Source organism: Vanellus vanellus (assembly GCF_965231255.1).
Source record: "Vanellus vanellus genome assembly, chromosome: Z".
In the NCBI taxonomy this organism is placed as follows: Eukaryota; Metazoa; Chordata; class Aves; order Charadriiformes; family Charadriidae; genus Vanellus; species Vanellus vanellus.
The window spans coordinates 9,632,422-9,655,439 of record NC_138908.1 but is presented as its reverse complement, the minus strand read 5'-3'; the positions used below and the strand labels follow the sequence as shown (position 1 = coordinate 9,655,439).

The 23,018-nt window shown below is 44.9% G+C and overlaps 1 protein-coding gene across 3 annotated transcripts; it reads left to right on the top strand.

The window, feature by feature from the left end:
• Nucleotides 1-379: 379 nt before the first annotated feature.
• Nucleotides 380-21,680, top strand: RNF20 (ring finger protein 20). 3 transcript variants are annotated; one of them, XM_082497823.1, is made up of 21 exons: nucleotides 380-422; nucleotides 3,359-3,423; nucleotides 3,679-3,849; nucleotides 3,984-4,151; nucleotides 4,266-4,413; nucleotides 4,571-4,753; nucleotides 5,951-6,069; nucleotides 9,876-10,022; nucleotides 10,210-10,287; nucleotides 10,585-10,704; nucleotides 11,987-12,166; nucleotides 12,362-12,497; nucleotides 13,160-13,281; nucleotides 13,613-14,010; nucleotides 14,615-14,732; nucleotides 16,307-16,456; nucleotides 17,413-17,625; nucleotides 18,736-18,861; nucleotides 19,809-19,949; nucleotides 20,295-20,396; nucleotides 20,630-21,678. In XM_082497823.1, exons 3-21 carry the CDS (start codon nucleotides 3,721-3,723, stop codon nucleotides 20,804-20,806), a joined length of 2,955 nt encoding a protein of 984 aa, XP_082353949.1. In that variant the 5' UTR covers nucleotides 380-422; nucleotides 3,359-3,423; nucleotides 3,679-3,720; the 3' UTR covers nucleotides 20,807-21,678. The 3 variants fall into 3 exon arrangements, with proteins under 3 accessions (XP_082353949.1, XP_082353947.1, XP_082353948.1); XM_082497821.1 differs by having other exon boundaries at nucleotides 3,984-4,413; nucleotides 20,630-21,680; XM_082497822.1 differs by lacking the exon at nucleotides 380-422 and adding an exon at nucleotides 2,690-2,707 and having other exon boundaries at nucleotides 3,984-4,413; nucleotides 20,630-21,680.
• Nucleotides 21,681-23,018: the final 1,338 nt, after the last annotated feature.

Genomic DNA, 23,018 nt, shown 5'->3' with positions numbered 1-23,018 from the left:
GGGATACCCCCAGTGGGGGACACCCCCTCCGAGGAATGGGGCTGCCGCCACAGCCGTGTGGCGACCCCTCGCCCGCTGGCCGCCCCTGGCGGGAGGCGCAGCCCACAGCGTCCTCCCGGGGCCCGAAGGAGCGTATGGCGAGCCGGCATCTCGCCCCGCGGCCTCCCGGGCGGTGGCGGCGGCCATGTCTTGTACGGGTAAGGGCGCTGGCGTCAGGCGCCCCCGCGGCACCATGGCAACGGCGGCCATGTCGAGCGAGGGCAAGCGGCAAGGCGAGGAGCCTCCATGACGGGTGAGGGCGAAATGGCCGTCGGAAGGGGCGGGTGCTGCGTGACGTCCGCTCAGCCACAATCACGGGATTGGGCCGCCGGAGAGGGCAGGGACTTCCGGTGGGCCGAAGAAAGGTGGCGGCGGAGGCAGGGGTTGGTTTGGGGGGGGGTATGGGAGGGTCTATGGGGGCGATCATGGGGGGTCTATGGGGCGATCGGGCTGCGCCGGGCCGGGCCGGGTGTTTGGGGAGGTGAGGGTGCGGGGGAAGGCGGGTGGTTGGCGGGAGGAGGCACTGTGCACCCGTGAAGGCAGGGCTGGGCCTACGGGACGGGAGGTGTGGGGGTGCCGTGGGGTGCAGCGGTCGGTGTGGGGCTGCCCGGCGGGACGCGTGAGGCAGCGGCGGTTGCGGGGCTGTCGGTGCCCGGGTAGCAGCACTGAAGAGCCGTCTAGAGGTGGGCGCGGGCGGTGGTTGGGGGTGTGGGAGGCTCCCGGGTGTGCGTGGGGTCAGTGGCAGGAACGTGTGGGTCCCCAGTGGGCGTGGAAGACAGGAGCAGGTGTTAGGGCACGTCCCTGAGTGTTTGTGGGCATGAGTGAGGCACATCCCTACGTGCGCTTGGGGAGTCAGTGGCGGTTTGGAGTGGGTTCCTTGCTGCGTGTGGAGATGAGTCTGTGGTGGGCAATGTGGGGCTTTAGGCACCCTGTGTGGCGCAGTGTCGCTGAGGGTGGCCTGGGATTTGAATGGGTGGCCATGACAGATTTTTGGGGACCTCCAAAGCGCTGTGGATTATATGGAAAAAAGAATGTAGAGACTGTCTGGTGTGTGTAGGAAGCTGAATGCAGAACTTTGAAAGGTTTCTTGACAAGAGGTGCCACAAGCATGTGAAAGGGCTCAAACACGGTTGGTGGGTATGGACCGTAGAGGAGTGGCTAGGTGTTGGGCCTGGAAAGTTTGCTTTCTGCAGGTGATTGATGGTGGTCAGAGTACATGACTTTTTGCCAGTGGTAGGTGTGGGGAGTGCCCAGGAGAGGTATATATTGGTCTCTATGTAAGAGGATTTTAACCATAAGAGAGGGATTAAGATGAAATTGAGTCCCTAGTAGGGGAGGATGGTCAATCTTTGATGAGTCAGTGTGATCTATTTGGAGAGAGAAGAATGTGAATAGCCTGGGACTGAGGGTAAGGTTGCGCTCGTAAAGGAAAGAGAGGGTCTGTGGTAATAAAAAATTAGTGGTATAGGTCATGGCATACAGCATGTGAGGAAGTGAGTAGTGGGGAGAGGGAGAGCTAAAGGTGTGAGGAATGGTGTCAGGAGGTAGTGGAAGAAATATTTTGTCTGGACAGAAAATCTGAAAGGCAGTAGTCACTGGTGACTCGCTGGACTGATAGGTAGCAGATGTTTTTAGTGACAGCTGCTCCCCCCACTGCCCCCCAATGGCCTAGTCATTCTAGCTAAAATGATTGCACACTGAATTGCTAAAAGGAGGAAGATGGTTAAGTGGGAGTGGTCTTTGTTTATTTTTTAATTTTGAGATGTATTTAATACTTATGTTAAAAGACAGGAACACTATATGTGCTGTTTCAGTAACTCATTTCAGTAACTCATTGAGGGCCATGAAGATGACCAGAGGGCTGGAGTACCTCTCCTGTGAGGACAGGCTGAGAGAGTTGGGGTTGTTCAACCTGGAGAAGAGAAGGCTCCGGGGAGACCTAACAGCTTTCCAGTATCTGAAGGGGGCCTACAAGAAAGCTGGAGAGGGACTTCTTCTAAGGGCATGTAGTGATGGGGAGGGCAGTGATGAGGACAAGGGGTAATGGTTTCAAACTAGAAGAGGGTAGATTTAGATTATATATCAGGAAGGAATTTTTCACTCTGAGGGTGGTGAGGCACTGGAACAGGTTTCCCAGAGAAGTTGTAGATGCCCCATCCCTGGAGGTGGTCAACACCAGGTTGGGTGGGGCTTTGAGCAACCTGATCTAATGGGAAGTGTCCCTGCCCATGGCAGGGGGCTTGGAACTAGATGATCTTTAAGGTCCCTTCCAACCAAAACCATTCTATGATTCTGTGATTTAGAAATAATCTTTATAATATTTTGCATATGGTAAAGGGCAATGTCAAGCTAAAGTGCTTGTTAAATGATAAGATTTGGCAAAGCAGTGTACTAGCTTAATTTTAAAAATACATTAGCCTTACTACTTTCAATAGAACTGGTCAGGTAAAGAAGTACATAAGAACTGGCAGGTTCAGTTTGTAACCCTTAGTTTAACTGTAAATGCCATTATAGATTTAAATGGAACAATGCAAATCTTACTTGTGTGGTATGCATTTCGTTCACTTCTGGGTTTCGCTTGTTTTAGAGGTGGGGAGAGATCTGCGGATTGCGTTGGCATAGCATCAGTGAATATGGGAGAAGAACGCTACTTGTGTCTAATGAAGATGTAATTGTTTTCATTTTCCAGCACTAGTCGCTATATTTATTTTGGAAACCTTTTAAGGAGACATTTGTTATTTTACTAAATAATATTTTGTGGAACTGCAAGAAATACTGTTCAAACTGCTTTTAATGCTGAGGGTCATCAAGTACTGGGATAGGTTGCCCAGTGACATTGCAGAGTTTCTGTCTCTGGAGATACTCTAAAGTTGACTTGACAAGGCCCTTGGTGAACTGTGCTGGCTGACCCTGCTTTATTCAGGAGCTCTGAGCAGGTGATCTCCAGAGATCCCTTTCAGCCTCAACTATTCTGTGATTCTGTAACTAGTAGTCCAGAGCTTTTCATATTGCATTAACTTGGGGATAAATGCTCTTCAAGCATGTCTGCCTGTGTCTGTCCTGATACACAGGAAAACTCTTCACAACTGTCTTTACAAACCTTGTCTTGGAATTGCTGTTCAATTCCGTAGGATTTTTTAAGATCTCTATGTAACCTCTGACAGGGCTTATCTTCAAGGTGTTGCTGTCCTTGGCTTTAACTGACTTTGAATGTTGATACAGTAAGAACAATTTGGTTGGTATGAAGTGAACTGGTGTCACATATACATAGTCTCAGTTGTTTGTTAAAGTCTAACCCAGATCTTTTTTATTAATACAGAGGGAGAGATAAAAAAAGCAGAGACTGAACCTGCATGAAGATTTTTTCCCAAAGAGAGTGATAAGGTACAGTGCTTCTGTTTTAACATTACAGAGCAGTGGATTTTTTTGCCCATCAACTTGCTGTTTGCAGTGCTAATCCTAGTGGTGTCTTAAAAGACTTTATGTTTGACCAGTATTTTCCAAAACCTTTTGAGTTATGTGGTCTGTACTGTGTTGGGCATCTTGATACCATGATGGATCAGTATGTTAAAAACCCTAAATTGAGTGGCTTGTGTATGTTTGCTGAGTTTTTTTTTAATAGTGTTCTTTAATGTTCAGGAAGAACTTAAAGAAGGCAGTAGTGTATATGCGTCAGCCACCATGTCTGGAATTGGCAATAAACGGACAGCTGGAGAGCCTGGCCCTTCTGCACCTCCAGAGAAGAAGGCGGGGGTTGAAGACTCGGGGACCACAGTGGAGACCATTAAGCTTGGTGGCGTTTCTTCAACGGTATGTCTTCCTTGCACACCCCCATTCAACCTCCTGCTTTTTTTCATCTGGAAACAAAAATCTCCCTCTGCCTTCTCTATGAGCTCAATGATCTGGCTTCTGTGGAATGTGCTCTGATTTGTGCTTCTGCACAGGAGGAGATGGACATCCGTACCCTACAGACCAAGAACCGGAAACTAGCAGAGATGCTGGACCAGCGGCAAGCCATTGAAGATGAGCTACGGGAACACATTGAGAAGCTGGAGCGTCGGCAAGCCACTGATGATGCCTCTCTGCTGATTATCAATCGATACTGGAATCAGGTTAGTAACGTGCTTTGTGATTTTTATATACACTACTCTCTTGCTCTTCTGTTTCCCTGCACTTCTTTTATTCACATCCATTCTTTGTCTTGTCTTGCCTGTCCCATCATTCAGTTTGATGAAAATATCCGCATCATCCTTAAACGCTTTGATCTGGACCAAGGTCTTGGAGACCTTTTGTCTGAAAGAAAAGCGCTTGTGGTACCAGAGCCTGAACCAGACTCGGACAGTAATCAGGAGCGTAAAGATGAGAGGGAAAGAGGTGAGACACCTGCCTGGGGACAGTGGAAAAGATGGATTCTGACTGTGGGCAACGTTGATGTCCCTTTCTAAAGGGTGACAGAGGCTTTCTGATTGTGTACCAACGATATGTTGCCTGCCAGAGCACATTTACTTTTTGCACCTCTTTGTGTTCCCAGGTGAAGGACTGGAGCCAGCATTCTCCTTCCTGGCCACTCTAGCCAGCAGCACTAGTGAGGAGATAGAATCTCAGCTGCAGGAGCGTGTAGAGTCCTCCCGCCGTGCTGTGGCCCAGATTGTGACAATGTATGACAAGCTGCAGGAGAAAGTGGATGTGCTGTCCCACAAGCTGAATAGTGGAGGTATGACCATGGTGGCTGATGCTCAGGGAGCCTCATCTACCCACAGCTTAGACATGATTCTGCATTGTAAGCGTTAAAGCATAGTCCTTCTTGTGCTCATTTATTTTGCAAAATAAATTGGCGTAGCTTTCTAAACTCTCAATAACTAAAGCCTCTAATAAAGGCTAGTACTATATGATAGAAGTGCGTTATGAATGCCTCTAAATTTGAAAGCTGAGAACTCTGCCCAGTGCATTAGGCTAAGGAAAGGCTTGTTTCAGCCTGCAGTGTGTTCATGCATCTGAAAAGTTACAGATTACAGTTCAACCTTGTCGTCTACCTATCCTTAGCCATGGAGTAAAAGGCTTCATGCTTACACATGAAGAAGTGAAATCAGTGTTGCAAACTCACTTGCACTTTAGTAAAAGGTGTAGGAATGACCAGCTCCTCAGTTTCCTCTGAGTTTTGAGCAAAATGGTAGCCATCTAATGTCTTGGTGTGCTTGGTGTAGCTGTCTGTTTTGAACACAGAGTTCTGCAGAAGAAAGCTGAACCACTAGCTTCTGAAAATTAATGTAGCAGATTCAATTTACACTCAGATGACTCTCTGAAAAACTTAGTTAAGGTTATTAATTAAATTAGCTTAAGGTTAGAGTTTTAATCTTTTGTATGAAAATTTAGGTGGAATATCAATTCGTCCTTGGTTTGCCTTCTGTCCATAGCATTTTATATACACTGATATAGAGTGCTGGCAGGTCTAGCATTGGTGTATCAAAGCATTACTAGCTTTACTTGTCAGTCTTAATCTCTGTAGTAGTATTGGCATTAGTGAGATGTGAAGCAGGACTCAGTTGCTGTAATTGTCATCTGATATATTAGCTTAAGCCACCTGTTGTAGCAGGTTTATGCATTAATTTGACCTGCATTAGGGTGTCACTGGGTTATGAGGGCATGTTATGTGTTACCAGTACTGAATGATTCCTGACATCAGGGGACGGTAAGTGACAATCAGTAATGTATGGCATGTTAAACTGCTTTTTGCTTGGTGAATGCAATTCAAAGCTCTGTGTGGCTGAAGATCAGACCCTTGGGAACCACCTGCTGGAGAGATACAGTAAGCAGAATATAAAGCCAGAAATTTCCTTTTCTTTGCGGTTTAAGAATTAAAGAGAGTCTTCCTTGACTTCTGTTCATTTAATTTTCTTTATGCATCTTTCAGATATTTCGCTGATGGAAGAAGCAGTCCTGGAGCTTAATACCTACCTGTCACATGAAAATGGACGGCTGCAGGAGCTGGCTGATGTTCTTCAGGAGAAGCACCGAATCATGTCTCAGGAGGTATAAGAAAAGAGAGAAAAAAGAAATCTGCTTTGAGGTCCTGCTTAGAATAATTTGTGGTTACCACAGTTTGGAAAGCAGGTTATTGCCTTGGAGAGGGTCAGGAACAACAAGATTTAAAAGTTGCCTTCTGAACAAAGGTTATGGAAACAGTTGTTTTTGTGGAGAACTGTAGATAGATTTTCTGTGTGATTCAGGTTGATTTGCTTGTTACGTCATTGAATGAAAGAGTATAACCAGACCAGTGAGTTGAATGGATTTAATTTTTAAAGAAAATAGAGCAGAGGAAGTGGTAAGGTGATGCTAAGGTGGTTATGGAAACATCTGAGACACTTGATGTGACATCCTTGTCATTTGAAATTCCTCGGTTTCTCTGGGTCATGTATGATAGTGTAACAACATTAATTACAAGATGATCTTGGTGGGTAAAGAACTGGCTGGATGGTCGCACTCAAAGAGTTGCAGTCAACAGCTCGATGTCCAAGTGGAGAGCAGTGACGAGTGGCATTACTCAGGAGTCAGTACTAGGACCTGTACTGTTCAACATCTTTGTTGGTGACATGGACAGTGGGGTCGAGTGCACCCTCAGCAAGTTTGCTGATGATACCAAGCTGTTTGGCGAGGTAGACATGCTGGAGTGGAGGAATGCCATCCAGAGGGACCTGGACCGGCTGGAGAGGTGGGCCCAAGCCAACCTCATGCAGTTCAAGAAGGCCAAGGGCAAGGTCTTACATCTGGGTTGGGGCAATCCCAAACACAAATACAGGCTCAGCGGGGAATGGCTGGAGAGCAGCCCTGAGGAGAAGGACCTTGGGGTGCTGATTGACGAGAAGCTCAACATGAGCCAGCAATGTGCGATCACAGCCCAGAAGGCCAACCGTATCCTGGGCTGCATCAAAAGAAGTGTGGCCAGCAGGGCAAAGGAGGTGATTCTGCCCCTCTACTCCACTCTTGTGAGACCCCCACCTGGCGTATTGCATCCAACTTTGGAGTCCTCAACATAAGAAGGACATGGACCTGTTGGAGCACGTCCAGAGGAGGGCCACGAGAATGATCCGAGGGCTGGAGCACCTCTCCTATGAGGAGGGGCTGAGAGAGCTGGGGCTGTTCAGCCTGGAGAAGAGAAGGCTCCAGGGAGATGTTATTGCAGCCCTCCGGTACCTAAAGGGGGCCTAGAGGAGAGCTGGGGAAGGACTTTTTACTCGTGCATGTAGTGATAGGATGAGGGGGAATGGCTTTAAACTGGAAGAGGGCAGGTTCAGATTAAACATTAGGAAGAAATTTTTCACTTTGAGGGTGGTAAGGCACTGGCACAGGTTGCCCAGAGAGGTTGTTGAGGCCCCATCCCTGGAGGTCTTTAAGGCAGGCTGACCACTTGGGAAAAGTATAAGAATGCTGTCAGGTTATGCAGGGATAAAACAAGGAAAGCCAAGGCAGCCTTGGAATTGAACCTGGTAAAGGATGTCAAGGCCAATAGGAAAGATTTCTTTAAGTATATAGGAGACAAAAGGAAATCTAGGGAAAATGTGGGCCTGCTGTTGAGTGAGACAGGTGCGCTGATGACAGATGGTGCAGAGAAGGCAGAACTGCTGAATGCCTTCTTTGCTTCTGTCTTCACTGCTTGGGCCAGTCCTCGGGAGTACCAGACTTTGTGGGTAACAGAGAAAGTCTGGAGGAAGCAGGACTTTCCGTTGGTTGATGAGGAGCAAGTTAGAGATCAGTTAGATAAACTGGATATCCACAAGTCCATGGGGTGTGATGAGATGCACCCTTGAGTGCTGAGGGAGTTGGGGGAAGTCATTGCTGGGCCACTCTCCATCATCTTTGAAAGGTCCTGGAGAACAGATGAGGTGCCTGAGGACTGGAGGAAAGCCAGTGTCACTCCAGTCTTCAAAAAGGGCAAGAAGGATGACCCAGGAAACTACAGGCTGGTCAGCTTCACCTCCGTCCCTGGAAAGATGATGGAACCGCTCGTTCTGGGTGTCATCTCAAAGCATCTGGAAGAAAAGGTTATTAGAAGTAGTCAACATGGATTCACCAAGGGGGAGTCACATCTGACAAATCTGATAGCCTTCTATGATGGTGTGACTGGATGGGTGGATGAGGGGAGGGCAGTGGAAGTTGTCTACCTTGACTTCAGCAAGGCTTTCGACACTGTCTCCCACATCATCCTCACAGGCAAGCTTAGGAAGTGTGGGTTAGATGAATGGACAGTGGGGTGGGTTGAGAACTGTCTGACAGATAGAGCTTAGAGGGTTGTGGTTAGTGGTGCAGAGTCTAGTCGGAGGTCAGTAACGAGTGGTGTCCCTCAGGGGTCAGTACTGGATCCAGTCCTGTTCAATATATTCATCAATGACCTGCATGAAGGGATAGGGTGTACCATCAGCAAGTTTGCTGATGACATAAAACTGGGAGGAGTGGCTGACACGCCAGAAGGCTGTGCCGCCATACAGCGTGACCAGGACAGGCTGGAGAGTTGGGCAGAGAGAAACCTTATGAAATTCAACAAAGCCAAGTGTAGGGTACTGCATCTGGGGAGGTCAAACCCCATGCATCAGTACAGTTTGGGGGCTGACCTCCTGGAGAGCAGCTCTGTGGAAAGGGACCTGGGAGTCCTGGTGGACAACAGGATGACCATGAGCCAGCAATGTGCCCTTGTGGCCAAGAAGGCCAATGGTATCCTGGCATGCATCGAGAAGAGTGTGGCCATCAGGTCGAGGGACGTCATCCTTCCCCTCTACTCTGCCCTGGTGAGGCCACATCTGGAGTATCGTGTCCAGTTCTGGGCTCCCCAGCTCAAGAAGGACAGGGAACTGCTGGAGAGGGTCCAGCAAAGGGCTACGAAGATGATTAGAGGATTGGAGCATCTCTCTTATGAGGAAAGACTGAGGGACTTGGGTCTTTTTAGCGTAAAGAAGACTGAGGGGGGATCTTATTAATGCTTATAAATACTTAAAGGGAGGGTGCCAGGGGGATGGGAACAGTCTTCAGTGGTGCCCAGTGATAGGACAAGAGGTAACGGGCACAAACTTGAACATGGGAAGTTCCATCCTAACATGAGGAGGAACTTCTTTCCTGTGAGGGTGGCAGAGCACTTGAACAGGCTGCCCAGAGAGGTGGTGGAGTCTCCCACTCTGGAGACATTCAAAACCCACCTGGATGCCATCCTATGAAGCTTGCTGTAGGTGACCCTGCTGTGGCAGGGGAGTTGGACTAGATGATCTCCAGAGGTCCCTTCCAACCCTGACCATTCTGTGATTCTGTGGATGTGGCCTCGGGCAGCCTGGTCTAGTGGGAGGTCTCCCTGCCTATGGCAGGGGGGGTTGGAACTTGCTGAGCTTCAAGGTCCCTTCCAACCTAAACCATTCTATGATTCTATGATCCCAGTCATTAAGGGATTCACATTATTGGCAGAATTTATTTCAGAGGTTTCAGTTCCTTTAATAACTGTGTCTGTTAACACTAGCCTTGCATGATATTAGACCATCAAGGACTTCAGTGGTCTGTAGAATATAGTAACATCTCAATTAAAAAGGTTAAAAAAAAATGCCTTTGAATAAGGTGAGATGGCTGCCTCTGTACTCTGCCAGATATTACCAACTTTTTCCCATTTTCATTACTGTGTTGGGATTCTGCCAGTGTAAAATGCAGGACAGTTCATCGAGCAGTCTATCGCCACAGCAAAAGGCGGGTGGAAAACACATGAATCCAGAGTATGATGAATAAGAGAAAAATTAATACTGAGCAGTCTCAGAAAATGTTGAATCTCTTCAATATGCTGGCTGAAACACTCTCTTTGATTGCAGTTCTCCAAGCTGCAAGAGAGAGTAGAGACAGCAGAATCGCGAGTGTCTGTTCTGGAGACTATGATTGATGACCTTCAGTGGGATATTGACAAAATACGCAAGAGGGAGCAGAGGCTTAACCGGCATTTAGCAGATGTTTTGGAACGGGTAAGCACCAACATCTTTGCCAGGACACCAGAGAAATTGTTGTAGTTTGAGCTGTATGACATCACCTTATGGTACTTTGGTGTGAGAAGTGAGAATCTGTAGTGTACCATCTTTGGTCTTGAGCTGCTATATCAGCAGTTTTAACATTTAATTGGGTGTTGATAAAATCTCTTGCTTTTTTTTGCAGGTAAATTCCAAGGGCTACAAGGTGTATGGAGCTGGGAGCAGCCTCTATGGAGGTACAATCACCATTAATGCCCGCAAGGTAATGTCAGAAGCTTGGTTAAGAATAAAGTTAAGGAGTGCTTGTGCGTATGGCTATAGATTGAAACAGAATTTAGATGCCTCCTTTGCCACAAATCTGGGTGACTCTGGTCAAGCCATTTTATCTGTGTGCCAGTTCCTGCTTATGAAACAGATCCAACGAAAGTAAACTGTCTTACTTGGTAATGTTACCTGACCGTTAAGTCCGTAATTTCTGTTACTGTATAAATAGTTACTTAATTAGTACCCACAGTAGATACATTAACAGTAGGATTTACAAGCAGTTTATCCCCGACAGTTTGAGGAGATGAATGCAGAGCTGGAAGAGAATAAAGAGCTTGCTGGAAATCGCCTCAATGAGTTGGAGGAACTACGCCAGGATCTTGAGGAAGTAACAACACAGAATGAAAAACTCAAGGTGAGACATCTGTACCTGTTTGAGGATGAAGGTGTTCGGCGTGGTTGGTTGCCTTCTGTCTTGCTGTACTGTGTTTCTGGAAAACCTTATTAATACTATTCTATTCTGTGCTTGCTCTTTAGCTGGGTTATATTTTGTACAAGGTACAATTTAGCAAGTTTGTGTGGTTTATGCTTGCAGTTCAGTGCATTGGTGACACCGTGTGGTCATCATTGGAAATTGGAGTTGTTTCTTATCTCCTCTTTTCCATTCTGATCTATTCAACACATTTCAATGATGTCTAGTTAAAACTAATTTCACCTCTTTACAAATATTGACCCCTCTTCCACCTTCCCCCTGCCCTATACCAGTGGAACCAGAGAACTGAAAAAATCAGGGAACTTCTGTAGAAGAGCTAGACTCTTAAAAGAGTTAATGAACGTAAATCTTTCTCAGTGTGGTAGGATGGATAGATACGAAACAGCATATGAGTTTTTTATGTGTTAAAGGTGGTAACACAAAAAGCTTGACTCTATAGTAGATAAGTATATGATATAGAGAATAATCTAAATTTTATCTAGTGATCAGTAGATCTGTTAGCCTGTTATAATAAATGTCTGAGCTGATAAACCTAAGTTTCAGAGATAACATTCTAGAAATTGTCTTGAGGCTTCTCTAAATTCTGTTTATCCACATGAGGGTTTTTTGAGAGAAATACCATTTGGCTTACAACTTTCTTTTTCTCTTAATTAGTTTTAAGCTGTATGTGTGTGTATATATGTGTCTGTTTCAATGCTGGTAATGACAATCATTTGCTAACTTTCTTTGTAAGGAAAATTCAGATTCGGTACTTCTACTTTCTCTCATTTCTCTTCCTTTCATCCATTGTGTCTCTTACTGGTAGAAAGCTAATGTAATGCCTGCTTGCACGTGTATTTTCTGTTGTTTTCTATCATACTTTTCTATGCATTTGTCTTTATTGATGTGGGTGATTATGGTTTTACAGTAAACCCATTGAAGAGGTGTATCATGTTTTCCAAGCTCATATCTTTGAAAGAACCTATTGCAGAACCTGAATATCAGAAGCTCGTTATGGACTATGCAGGAGAAGCAGCCTAGTGCATACAGAGAAGCACAGACTTTTTAAATTCATACTAAAGCATATCACTTGCACCAACTTCTATTGAAGTTCTACTTTTGTCTCTGCTTGTGGCAGCTTGATTTACTGTTAGACCTTGCAAAATACATGCCAATGACAAGGAGATAATTTTTCTTTCTTTGGCATTTTCTTTTGGCCTGCTAGGTTGAGCTGCGACGAGCAGTGGAAGAAGCTGTGAAGGAGACCCCAGAATATCGTTGCATGCAGTCCCAATTTTCTGTTTTGTATAATGAGAGTCTCCAGCTGAAGGCACACCTTGATGAGGCCCGCACTCTGCTTCATGGCACCCGCACCACACACCAGCGCCAGGTGGAACTGATCGAGGTAGCACCTCTGCTGTGTCCGACTAGGGAATATTGTGATCCCGTTGACCATCACTGCTGGGTCTGGGTGGCTCTGGGAATGCTCAGGAAATTTGTCTTCCTGGCAATAATTAATCTGTGCTGGTACCTCACGTTAATGAAGTGAGAGATGCTCCAGGGTCACAGCACCAAGTTCTGTCCTCTTCTTACTTCTCAGAGGGACGAGGTCAGCCTTCACAAGAAACTACGCACAGAGGTGATTCAGCTAGAGGACACCCTGGCACAAGTCCGCAAAGAATATGAGATGTTGAGGATAGAGTTTGAACAGACACTTGCTGCCAATGAACAAGCAGGTATGGAGGTTTTCTGCTGTGCTTGAAAACAACTCCCCCTTCCCCCTAATGCCCATTAGAGGCTGCACTGCAGTAAAACACCTGGCTTGAATCTTTGTTATTGTTATGTACTCATTCTGGCAGGTCTCTATCTCAAAACCCAAAGCTCTTCATGTGTTTATGGGAGGCCAGTTCCATGTTATCTGACTTCTTTTCAGGTTTTGCAGAATATATATGTTTTGCTAATAATTTGGTTTATGACAGAGTATTTAGCATTACTGAAAATTACTTTTGGGGGGATTCATTTATAAGTCTGGAATGGCAAGCTGGCTAGGAAACCAGTAATTTCCAGATTTTATCACAGGAAATGAAGTTATTTCTAAAGTAGCATTTAAATCGGAGATTTTTTTGTAGAATGACACGTTTTCCTTAGGAACATGGGGAAAAAGTGATGTTAAAGGGGAAATTAGGACTGGGAATTTGCAAGGCCTTACAGTTGCATGTAAACCTGGCCTGGCTTTTTTCTGCAAATGTGTTCTGTCGCTTTGTTGTGCGGCAGAATGATTATATTCTTATTTTGGTTCTTTGTCATTGTCACTTACCTTGTTCTCCGTCTCCATGAAAGTCCTCGCAGAAGGTTGGCAAAAGTGTGGTTTGTTACAGTTGTGTTTCTGTTTTTGTAGGCCCAATTAATCGGGAGATGCGTCATCTCATCAGCAGCCTCCAAAATCACAACCACCAGCTGAAGGGAGAGGTGTTAAGATACAAGCGCAAACTGAGAGAGGCCCAATCTGATTTGAGCAAGGTATCAGAGCACAAAATGCCAGAAAAGAGCAGAAAGTGCTTAAGAGAAGGGGGAATGCTGTCACCCTAGCCTGCAGTGTCAGCCTTTCTGTTACAGCATGCAGGATGCAATGTAATTTTCAATGGAGCTCTACACTCTGCTGCTTCCACTTACCAAATGAATGGTCTTCCTTTGCAGCTGTATAGTGCTGCATGAAAAGTAGTAGCAATTATAGAGAGGGCATGCTTGCATGGATCTGGGAGGATGAGGGAAGGGCGTTAAGGTAGATTTCTGGCTAAGAACTTAATGGTTTGTTTTCTTCTGTGTCTTCTTTCTTGGTGTTCCGCAATAGATCCGCTCTCGCAGTGGTAGTGCTCTCTTACAGTCCCAGTCCAGCACTGAAGACACAAAGGAGGAACCTCCAGAGATCAAGCAGGAACCTGATGATCCTTCTGCCCAAGTGTCTGTCCCCAAGGCTGCTTCTGAAGATGTTAATGAAATGAAAGCCAGGCGAGATGAAGAGGAACGGGAGCGAGAGAGACGGGAGAGGGAGAGGGAACGAGAGAAGGAAAAGGAGAAAGAGAGAGAGCGAGAGAAAGAGAAAGAAAAGGAAAAGGAACGAGAGCGGGAAAAGCAGAAGCAGAAGGAATCTGAGAAGGAGAGAGAGTCCAAAGAGAAGGAGAAAGGGAAGCATGAAGATGGAAGAAAGAAGGAGGCTGAAGTGATCAAGCAGCTGAAGGCTGAGCTCAAGTAAGAGTCGTTGTCCCTCCCTTTCCTGCTTGAGTAGTGCCCACACTGTGGTGTTCATGTGAGATGACTTGTAGCTTGCTCTTATGAGATTAGGTTCAGTGAAGTGAGAGGTTTCTGGCACCCTCTATATCTGATTGTGATTTGGACAATGTAGTAACATTTCTCCTACGACAGCCTAAAACTTGAATTACTAAACCAGATACTTCATAGTGTGGGTCAAGTAATCTTTATTTGTTACTGTCATAACAGTTGTGTAAAGCTTTACAGCAGCAGCTTATTAATAAAGGGCACAGTAGTCTTCCCTGTCTTGGATCAGTAACAAAGCAGAGATTGATAGTTTGTTGCTTGCTATTAGGGTACATATTTCCTCCCCACCCCACTTCTCTTGGCTTTTCAACCCATATGTGCCTGAACATGTTTCTTTTCAGGCTCCAGCCTGTACTCCTTGGCTATTTTACATTATCAGGGTAAGATGAGCCAAGGATGACTCCATATGCATGCCACGTGGGAGATAAGGAGAATATTGCTCTGACTGTCATGCTGGACATGTAGCAGCGTAGCTTTCCTGCTGTGTTCTCACAGTTATCTATCTCCCTGTCACCAGGAAGGCCCAGGAGAGCCAGAAGGAGATGAAACTGTTGCTAGATATGTACCGCTCTGCCCCCAAAGAGCAGAGAGACAAAGTGCAGCTGATGGCAGCTGAGAAGAAGGCAAAAGCTGAGGTAAATTTCATTTCTCTTCTCTTTTTCTCTTCAGCATGTTACTTAACATTTCTTTTCAGATACTCTGCACCTGAACTGTGTCCTTTTTGTGTTCAGAACTGGAGACTGTTCCTATTCTAATCTTTGTCAATTAGCAGAGAGATTGGAACGTTCTGGAGATGAACAGGCAGATTTGGGGATATCCTCCTCTGGGAAGGGATGTTCCTTTTGCCCAGGATGAGGGACATGGCTACTGCTTTCTCAGTTGCAGATTCAACCAGTAGCAAAGCTGAGCAAATGTCCCAGAGACAGGCACACACAGAGGACACTGACGTGGCCAGTTAGACTGCCATAAACAAGGTGCTGCCTTCAACAGCACATACATATAGGCAAGTCCCTTTCCTCCTCGTCGCTGGTAGAGATAGAATGTCACTAGTCCAGGCCTATGCACAATGCCCTCTAGGTTCACAAGTGCACACACATTCGCAGATCCCAGCAGTACCAGCACAGCCTCTCTGTCTGTCTGATACCCCTGTGATCCCCGGCCCTCTTACCTTCTTCACATACAGGTCTCACCTGTAGCTAGCCCTTACTCCATGCAGCACACGTACACATGAGGTAGAGAGTTAGATTACACAGAGATAGTTAAGAAAATAATAAGATACAAGAAGATAGAACAGGCTGCGGTGATCATATGCAGGGCTGACCCAAACAAGCATGTACTGACAGCCCGCATTTTATATGTGGCCAGCTCCTTTTGTACTCATCTTTGTCTAACCCAGATTTGTTGATCCTTGCTCTCCCTTCCCCTCCACATCTCTCCTGGATTTGTACATTTCTATTGATTCCCACAGCCCTTCCAGTCCAGGATCCGCCCCTGGTTTACAGTGTTATCAGTTGCAAAGTCCAGGTTGATCTTCCTGGAAGTGGTGCCTGTAGTTTCTTGGTAGCCTATCAGCTGTTGTGACTGGGGAGGTTTGGTTCTTGTTTTTGTCTCCACCTTTGTGTTGGTCTATGTGTCTGTATATTTTGTTTCTGGTTTCCTCCCCCTGTCACCCCCTGCTTAGTTTCCCAGTTGACAGGGTCCACAGTCAGATAACCTTGCTGGAATAAACATTCTCATGCTGTCACATGCTCTCATCAGTTACTGTGACCAGGTTTTGTTCTCATCACTGCCTCCCTTACCTTTTGTCTGTCAGTTTTGTCTCTCTGCATGTTTTGTTTATGGCTCCCTCCTTTTCTTGTTCCTTCTGTGCATTGAAAATGGTCCTTGACCAGATGCCCTTAAAGGAGCAGATGCTCTCTGTCCATGTACACTTACATATACAACTGCAAGAGACTGATGTTCCTACTCTGATAAAAGATGCTATGGAATTTTCAAAGGTTTTGAAAACAAGATCTTAGGCTTACAGCCCATCTTAATGGTCCATCTGCCAGTAACACACTGTCCTGTCAAGATGAGATGGGTTTTCTTTTCCCATGCTTTGAAGGCAGTTTCTCGAGTGTTTCAGGGAATTGTGGGGAAAACAGGCTCTTAGCAATGTTCAGGCCACATTCTTGTGTTTAGTGTCATTTCTGTTTTGTCTTTGCTGTAGCTGGAAGAACTGAGGCAGAGGGTGAAAGAACTGGAAGACAAGGAGAAAAAGGAGAGCAAAAAGATGGCTGATGAGGATGCCCTCCGCAAGATCAGAGCAGTGGAGGAACAAATTGAGTATTTACAGAAGAAACTAGCCATGGCTAAGCAGGTGAGAAGTTTCTGACAAGTTCTGTCTTGGCTGGAGCACCTGGGAAGGGACTGCCTTCATGTTACAGCCATGAAGGTTACCCGAGAGAAGGAATTTCTGTCTTTGTATGTGCCAGAGACGGGAGCTTTATCAAAGGGGAAAAAACCCAACCAGCAAAAAACCGAACAAATATCAAAAAAACCCACAACACCAGGGTGTCACAAAGCTTATGGTGGGAGTGGTGGGGAATCTTTAATTGTTTGTGGCCTAGGTGAAGCGCACAGAGGAGAGATGGCTGGATCAGCCTTTAGGGGAGGAGGTTGCAATTTCTTTTTAAAGGTATTATCTGCACAGTTAATCTAATTAATACATGTGCATGATACCGTGACATACCTTCTTATAGGAAAAGGACTTCATTTAATAAGAGAGCAGGACCACCTCAGCAGGGGAGAGGCAAGTCAGGACTTGACATGTACCTTTTTAGAATTCAGATTCTTTTCTTTATAGTACAGAAGCGTTCTGTCTTGTCTCTTACTCATTTAATGCTGAAGTAGCCTAAGTGAGTTTAAGAGGCTTGGTAGCCTGTTAGTTGGAAGCTGTTGAGTTGTCAATTCTTTGCCTGGTATATGTATATGACAACTGTTCAGCTAGCTGCCTGAAACTGGGAGTCAGTTTCTGCCCAGCTCTGGCAACTACTGTGTCACAGCTGATTTTGCCAGCAGATGAGCTGTAGTCCATGAATGGTTGTGGAGATGACCATCTCTTTTTTTTTTTTTTTTTACACCTAATTCAGGGCACTCTGCTGTGATGCAGACTTCTAGGGAGCGCTTTTTTCTGGTTGCTGGGAAGATGCTGTTCTCTGATACTGAGACATCTTCCTTCATCTGTGCTAGGGTTGGTGTCTCTGAGTAAAATGTTCAAGGTCATTGTAGGGGGTACAGGAGACAGTTTTGCTGGAGCCTGTGATTCTTCTGCAGGAGGAGGAGGCCCTGCTGTCAGAAATGGACGTCACAGGCCAAGCCTTTGAAGACATGCAGGAGCAGAATATCCGCCTGATGCAGCAGCTGCGGGAGAAGGATGATGCCAACTTCAAGCTGATGTCAGAACGCATCAAGTCCAATCAGATCCACAAGCTGCTGAAAGAGGAGAAGGAGGAGCTGGCAGACCAAGTTTTGACACTGAAGACACAGGTAACCTGGGAGAAGGAGAGAGGACAACAGAGCTGATGGGGGAAGGTAGAGGTGTTTTGGGTTAACTCTGGTAGGCAGCTGAGCTCCATGCAAGTACTTGCTCGTTGTCCCACTGTGGGATAGGGGAGAGAATCAGAAGAGCGAAAATGAGTAAACTGGTGTGTTGAGATGAAGACAGTTCAATAATTAAAGGAAAGCTGTGCGCACAAGCAAAGCAAAACAAGAAATTCATTCACTACTTCCCATGGGCGGGCAGGTGTTCAGCCATCTCCAGCAAAGCAGGGCTTCATCACACATAATTGTTACTTGCAAAGACAAACACCATAACTCTGAACATTCCCCAGCTTCCTCCTTTCCACCAGCTTTTATTGCTGAGCACAGCGTCATGTGTTATGGAATATTCCCATGGTCAGTTTGGGTTAGGGTTATTGTGCACTCTCAGCCTACTTGCTGGCAGGCAGCGTCAGACACAGAAGGTCTTGATGCTGTGTAAGTACTGTTCAGCGATAACTGAAACAGTAGTGTGTTGTTGATGCTGTTTTGGTCCCAAGTCAAAAAGGTAGTACCATATGAGCTGCTATGAAGATAATTAACTGTGTCCCTGCCAAAATCAGTACAGAAGGGAATGTTCCCCTAATCAACCTAGATATGCTGCATCAGACTGCAAAGGGACCTGTTGTACTAAGAAATGTAGACTGCTATATAAGTATAAAATGTCCTGCAGGTTCATTGCTGTGGAGAGCAGGAGGAAGAAGGAAAGTGGGAAGTCGTTATCCTGTTGTAGTGGTAATTCTGCATGTATATTCTGCCATCCTTGGAAGCAAGGTGGAACTGTTCACTCCCTTGCAGCAATTCTCTAAGCCACCTTTCAAAAAAATAAGGCATTTTTGTTGTATTTGATGGCTAGGTTTTAAAGTGTTCACTGGAGAGGTCTGGATCCAGCTCTTAGACTGCTAGCATGTCTATTGAGGGAGGAAAAAGGCAAGCTGAAGAGATACTCCTTTGTGATGGGGAGGCAGGGATAGTTTAGCTTGCAGCTTTATTGACAACTCTGAAGATCTGCAGAGCACGCATTTCAGCCCTTCTGTACCTCCTTTCTCCCTTTCCAAGGTGGATGCCCAGCTGCAGGTTGTCCGTAAGCTGGAGGAGAAGGAACACTTACTGCAAAGCAGTATTGGAACAGGCGAGAAAGAACTAGGTCTCCGAACACAGGCCCTGGAAATGAACAAACGCAAGGTGAGTGATTGCTTGATTTCCTCTTGGATTGTAAAACAGAGTTGTTGTCTTGTGGGAAGTGTAGAAGGCTCCTAGCTCTCATTGGTTATATGGAGCCTGATACTCCCTGGTTTTGGACTGGTATACCAGAAGGCTGAAGAGGACAGAAGAGGGTTCTGATTAAAGTATTGTAGACTGATGTTTCCTTTGATAAGGAGGAGCAGATCATAGGCGTTTCTGCAAAAATCTGATTAGCTCAAGTAAGGTGCCTTTAAAAGGAAATGTATCGTGAAAGAAGAGGCAGCAGCCAGATGAAATTAACTGGGGTCAAAGCTTTTATAGGAAAGATGGGGTAAGTAAACAAAAAAATGTCTGGGGAATGTTAAGGCAAACAAATGTCTAAGATAATGAAGTAGGTCTGTTATGAGTAAAGTAAGACTAGAGCTCATGGTTAGGGCTGCCTTTGTATTTAAATCTTTAGCAGAAACGTAGGGATGACATTAAAACAGAAAGGAAAGCAGAAATGTCACTGTGAGGAGGAGATGGGGAATTCAGAACAATCACTTGTGCTTAACAATCACAATCTGTGATATTGAGTTCAGCTATAGAACAGCCTCAAACAATTTAGTAGAGAAAATGTAGAAGGTGTAAGGGTGAAAATAACTTGAACAAGAAGAGAATTCTGTGGTCACTAGTGACACCTGTTGCAGTGTGACAGGGATTGGCTTTACTGAAGAGGAATGTTGAAGCTAAATGATTAGAAATTGCTAATAATAAGGTATTTTGCTGTTCAAGTAAAGTTTAGGGAGTAAATCCAGTTATTCCATTTGGAAGTACCAAAATCAGATAGAAAAAATAGATGTCCAGCAGCTGGAGGAGTATTCTGTGAGCAGTCTTGGATTGCCAGGCAGAGGGACTAGAAATCACTAGAGCTCTTTTTCATGTTTGGTACTGGTTTTCTTTTTCAGGCCATGGATGCAGCCCAGCTTGCGGATGATCTGAAAGCCCAGCTAGAGCTGGCTCAGAAGAAGTTACATGACTTCCAGGATGAGATCGTGGAAAACAGAGTAACTAGAGAGAAAGAGATGTTCAACTTCAAAAGGGCTGAGGTATGTACCTTACGCACAATGCTTCAATACCTGTCAGCTTTGGTGTCTGTCTTCTTGTATATTGAGCTTAGACTACGCTACTTTTTGAGGGGTCCAGTTTCACTTTTATTTCAGCTTCATCAGGTCTTGCCTCTTTCAGGTTTTGTTCACTAATAACTGATAATACACATGGCACCAAATGATAATGTAATCTGTTGTAAGCCTGTTGGACTACCAGGGATGAAAGTACGGGTGGAGTGACTTAGCCATGTGCACTGCTGACCAGGTGCTACTTCTCTTTGGTCCCTGAAGAAGCTGTGACAGAGAATATACTGCTGATTTATTTGGTCTCTTGTTTTTATGCAGGAAGATATTTCTAGGTTACGCCGGAAGCTGGAGACTACTAAGAAGCCTGACATGGTTCCCAACTGTGATGAGATATTGATGGAAGAAATCAAGGATTACAAGGTGAGTAGCTGTCTCTATCAACTTCCCTCTTTAGCTCTACTTTAGTCAAAAAGCTGTGTAGTTGTGTTTTCAGTATTTTACATCTCTTATCTGTTTTCTGGCATTGTGGACCTGTCTTTCATTGAAAAACCAACTTCTCCTTATGAGAAATGGAAGGACTTTCATCTTCAGTGATGTTTTAACGTAACTAATGCAGTACAGTGGGCCTTCACTATAATGTTTCTGTCTTTCAGGCCCGCCTGACTTGCCCATGCTGTAACATGCGCAAAAAGGATGCTGTACTCACAAAGTGCTTTCATGTCTTCTGTTTTGAGTGTGTGAAAACACGCTATGACACCCGGCAGCGTAAGTGCCCCAAGTGCAACGCTGCCTTTGGTGCCAACGACTTCCATAGGATCTACATCGGTTGATTCCACCTCGGTGATGGAAAGTTGCTGCTTATGCTGACCACCCAGCCTCCCTCACTTTCTGTGATTGTCACCTTTGGGGCAGTCAGTGCTTCTGTCAGCTGATCTGCAGTCTCTTCTGGGAAGTGTGGTTAGGGTATGGAAAGAACAGATTGTGGATCTTGATTCCTTTCTTGTCCCTTTTCCTTCTATTCTTGCCCTCAGTTTTTGTGGATTCTTTGTGCCTGAGAGGACATTTCCCAGACATCACTTTCACACTGCCAAGTTGGGAACATCTAACTGAAGTTCTGCCTTGATGGGATGGAAGCTGTCAGTGGTACAGCAAGAGATAAATGAGGCCTTTAGTTGAGGAGTGTGCTTGGATGTTAATTATTAAATCCCATCAAGGTATGGTAGTGTTTCTGAGAGTGAGTAGTTTCCCAGTTAAGGGTATGGGAATGAACAGGTACATCTGTAGACTTCAGTGGAGTGACTCCTTAGACAGGTATCTTCCTCAGTCAGGGCAAGAATCTGTGAAGGCTGGTGCATTAGTAAACATCCTCCCTACCCCCAAAAGCAAACACGCATCATGGTATCCAGAAGAGGAGAAAGGTAAGGCGTTGGAGAATCTTTGAAAATAGCATTCCACTGATGAATTCTGGTTGATGTGGACATCTTTGCCTAGGTTGAGGCATTATCTGTCATTGTCCTTAGTTTCCAGAAAAGAATTTGTAGGGCTTACTTGGTTGCAAATTTGTTACAAAGATTAACCTTGTAATGCACAAAGTCTAATAAAAGCTGTTGTCTGGGTTATTTTTCTGTTTTTCTTCCCTCTGGTACTATCTCTCTGTGCTTCTGTCCTTTGCCCAGTTATTGGAAACACTTTTCACAAGCTTTAAGCTTCTAAAGTAGAGAGATTAATTTCTTCCTGTGTTTTCAGAAAATGGTCAACTAAAACAGCCTTTGTTCTTTTGGCTATATCTTCACCACCTTATTCCTGACACAACAGAAGGACCAAGATTCTGGATTATTTATGCAGTCGTTTTCTCATGGCTGCTGGGAATTTTTTGAAAGCCTGTGGCATAGGTTAGAGTCTCTATGCTCCCTGTAGTGCAAGGCTGTATTTGAAGTCTGCTTGTGAAATCAAAATATGAAGTCATTTATTTAAAACATTCCTTCATAGGGCATAGTGTTTTTCCTGTAAAGTTAATTTTCTTGGAAGGTTCAGTTGTCAGAGGTTTGTCTCATCTGTGTCCCTTCCCTGGACCATAAAATCTGTATTAGCTTCCTGTATTCACCATGAGAATTAATAGAAACAATAGTAAAGAGAAAGCCATTAATTGCAGACTGTCTTACAGTATGCGTTATTATTTTTATCTTTCTGAAAACATTCAGAAAATACAGAATTTGTAAATTATTATGAATCCTGAGACATGAGAAGGAACATGGGACCCTATATTTGCAAGGGGAAGCTGGGATGCTGATATGGCTTAAGTTCTGTTACAGTGTGTGTCGAAGAAATGAAAGCAGAACCCTCTCTGCTTTCACTGCAAGTTGCTCCCCGGATTACAGTTCGTGATGTCAAGTTGGAGAAAGAATGGTATGTTTGGAATACTAATGCTGATGGTAAGTTTTGTGGTACAAATGCTTGTTCATCAAAACCAGGACCTGGCTCACCAACAAACTGGATGTTTGAGCAGCTTTGCTATAATAGCAGACTTTTACAGCTGTGAACAACATTGGAATTAAAGACCCCTTGTAGAAGCGCAAAGCCCCTTTACACTTTCTGAGTCATTAAGTCACATCACCTTTCTACTGAAAATCAAGCTTGAAACTTTTGTGTGTATACTGGCAGTGCTGGGTTCACTCTAGTCATGGTAGGAAAGCATTTGAAACAGTCTGGATGTGTTTCACAGACGAGCTTTGGAAACTCATATTTTATCTTTTCTTAGGAAGAAAAAAAAAGTATTTTCTTATTTTAAAATCATATTTTAGTTTAAGCTCAGGAAGTCCTTGGAGCTAATTTTGGAAGTGACTAAGTTTCTTTCTGTGCTTGTAATTTAAACATTGAGAAACAGTGAAAATTTTAGATGGTCTGTTTTCAGTTGCCAGAATGAATGGAAATAATTAAAAGTTTATCAAGACTAAGTATTTTGCCAAAATCCATCTAAATTCAGTCTGAGCCATAGTAATTAAGTGTAAACAAAGAAAAAGCCTCTATAGCTTTAACAATGTG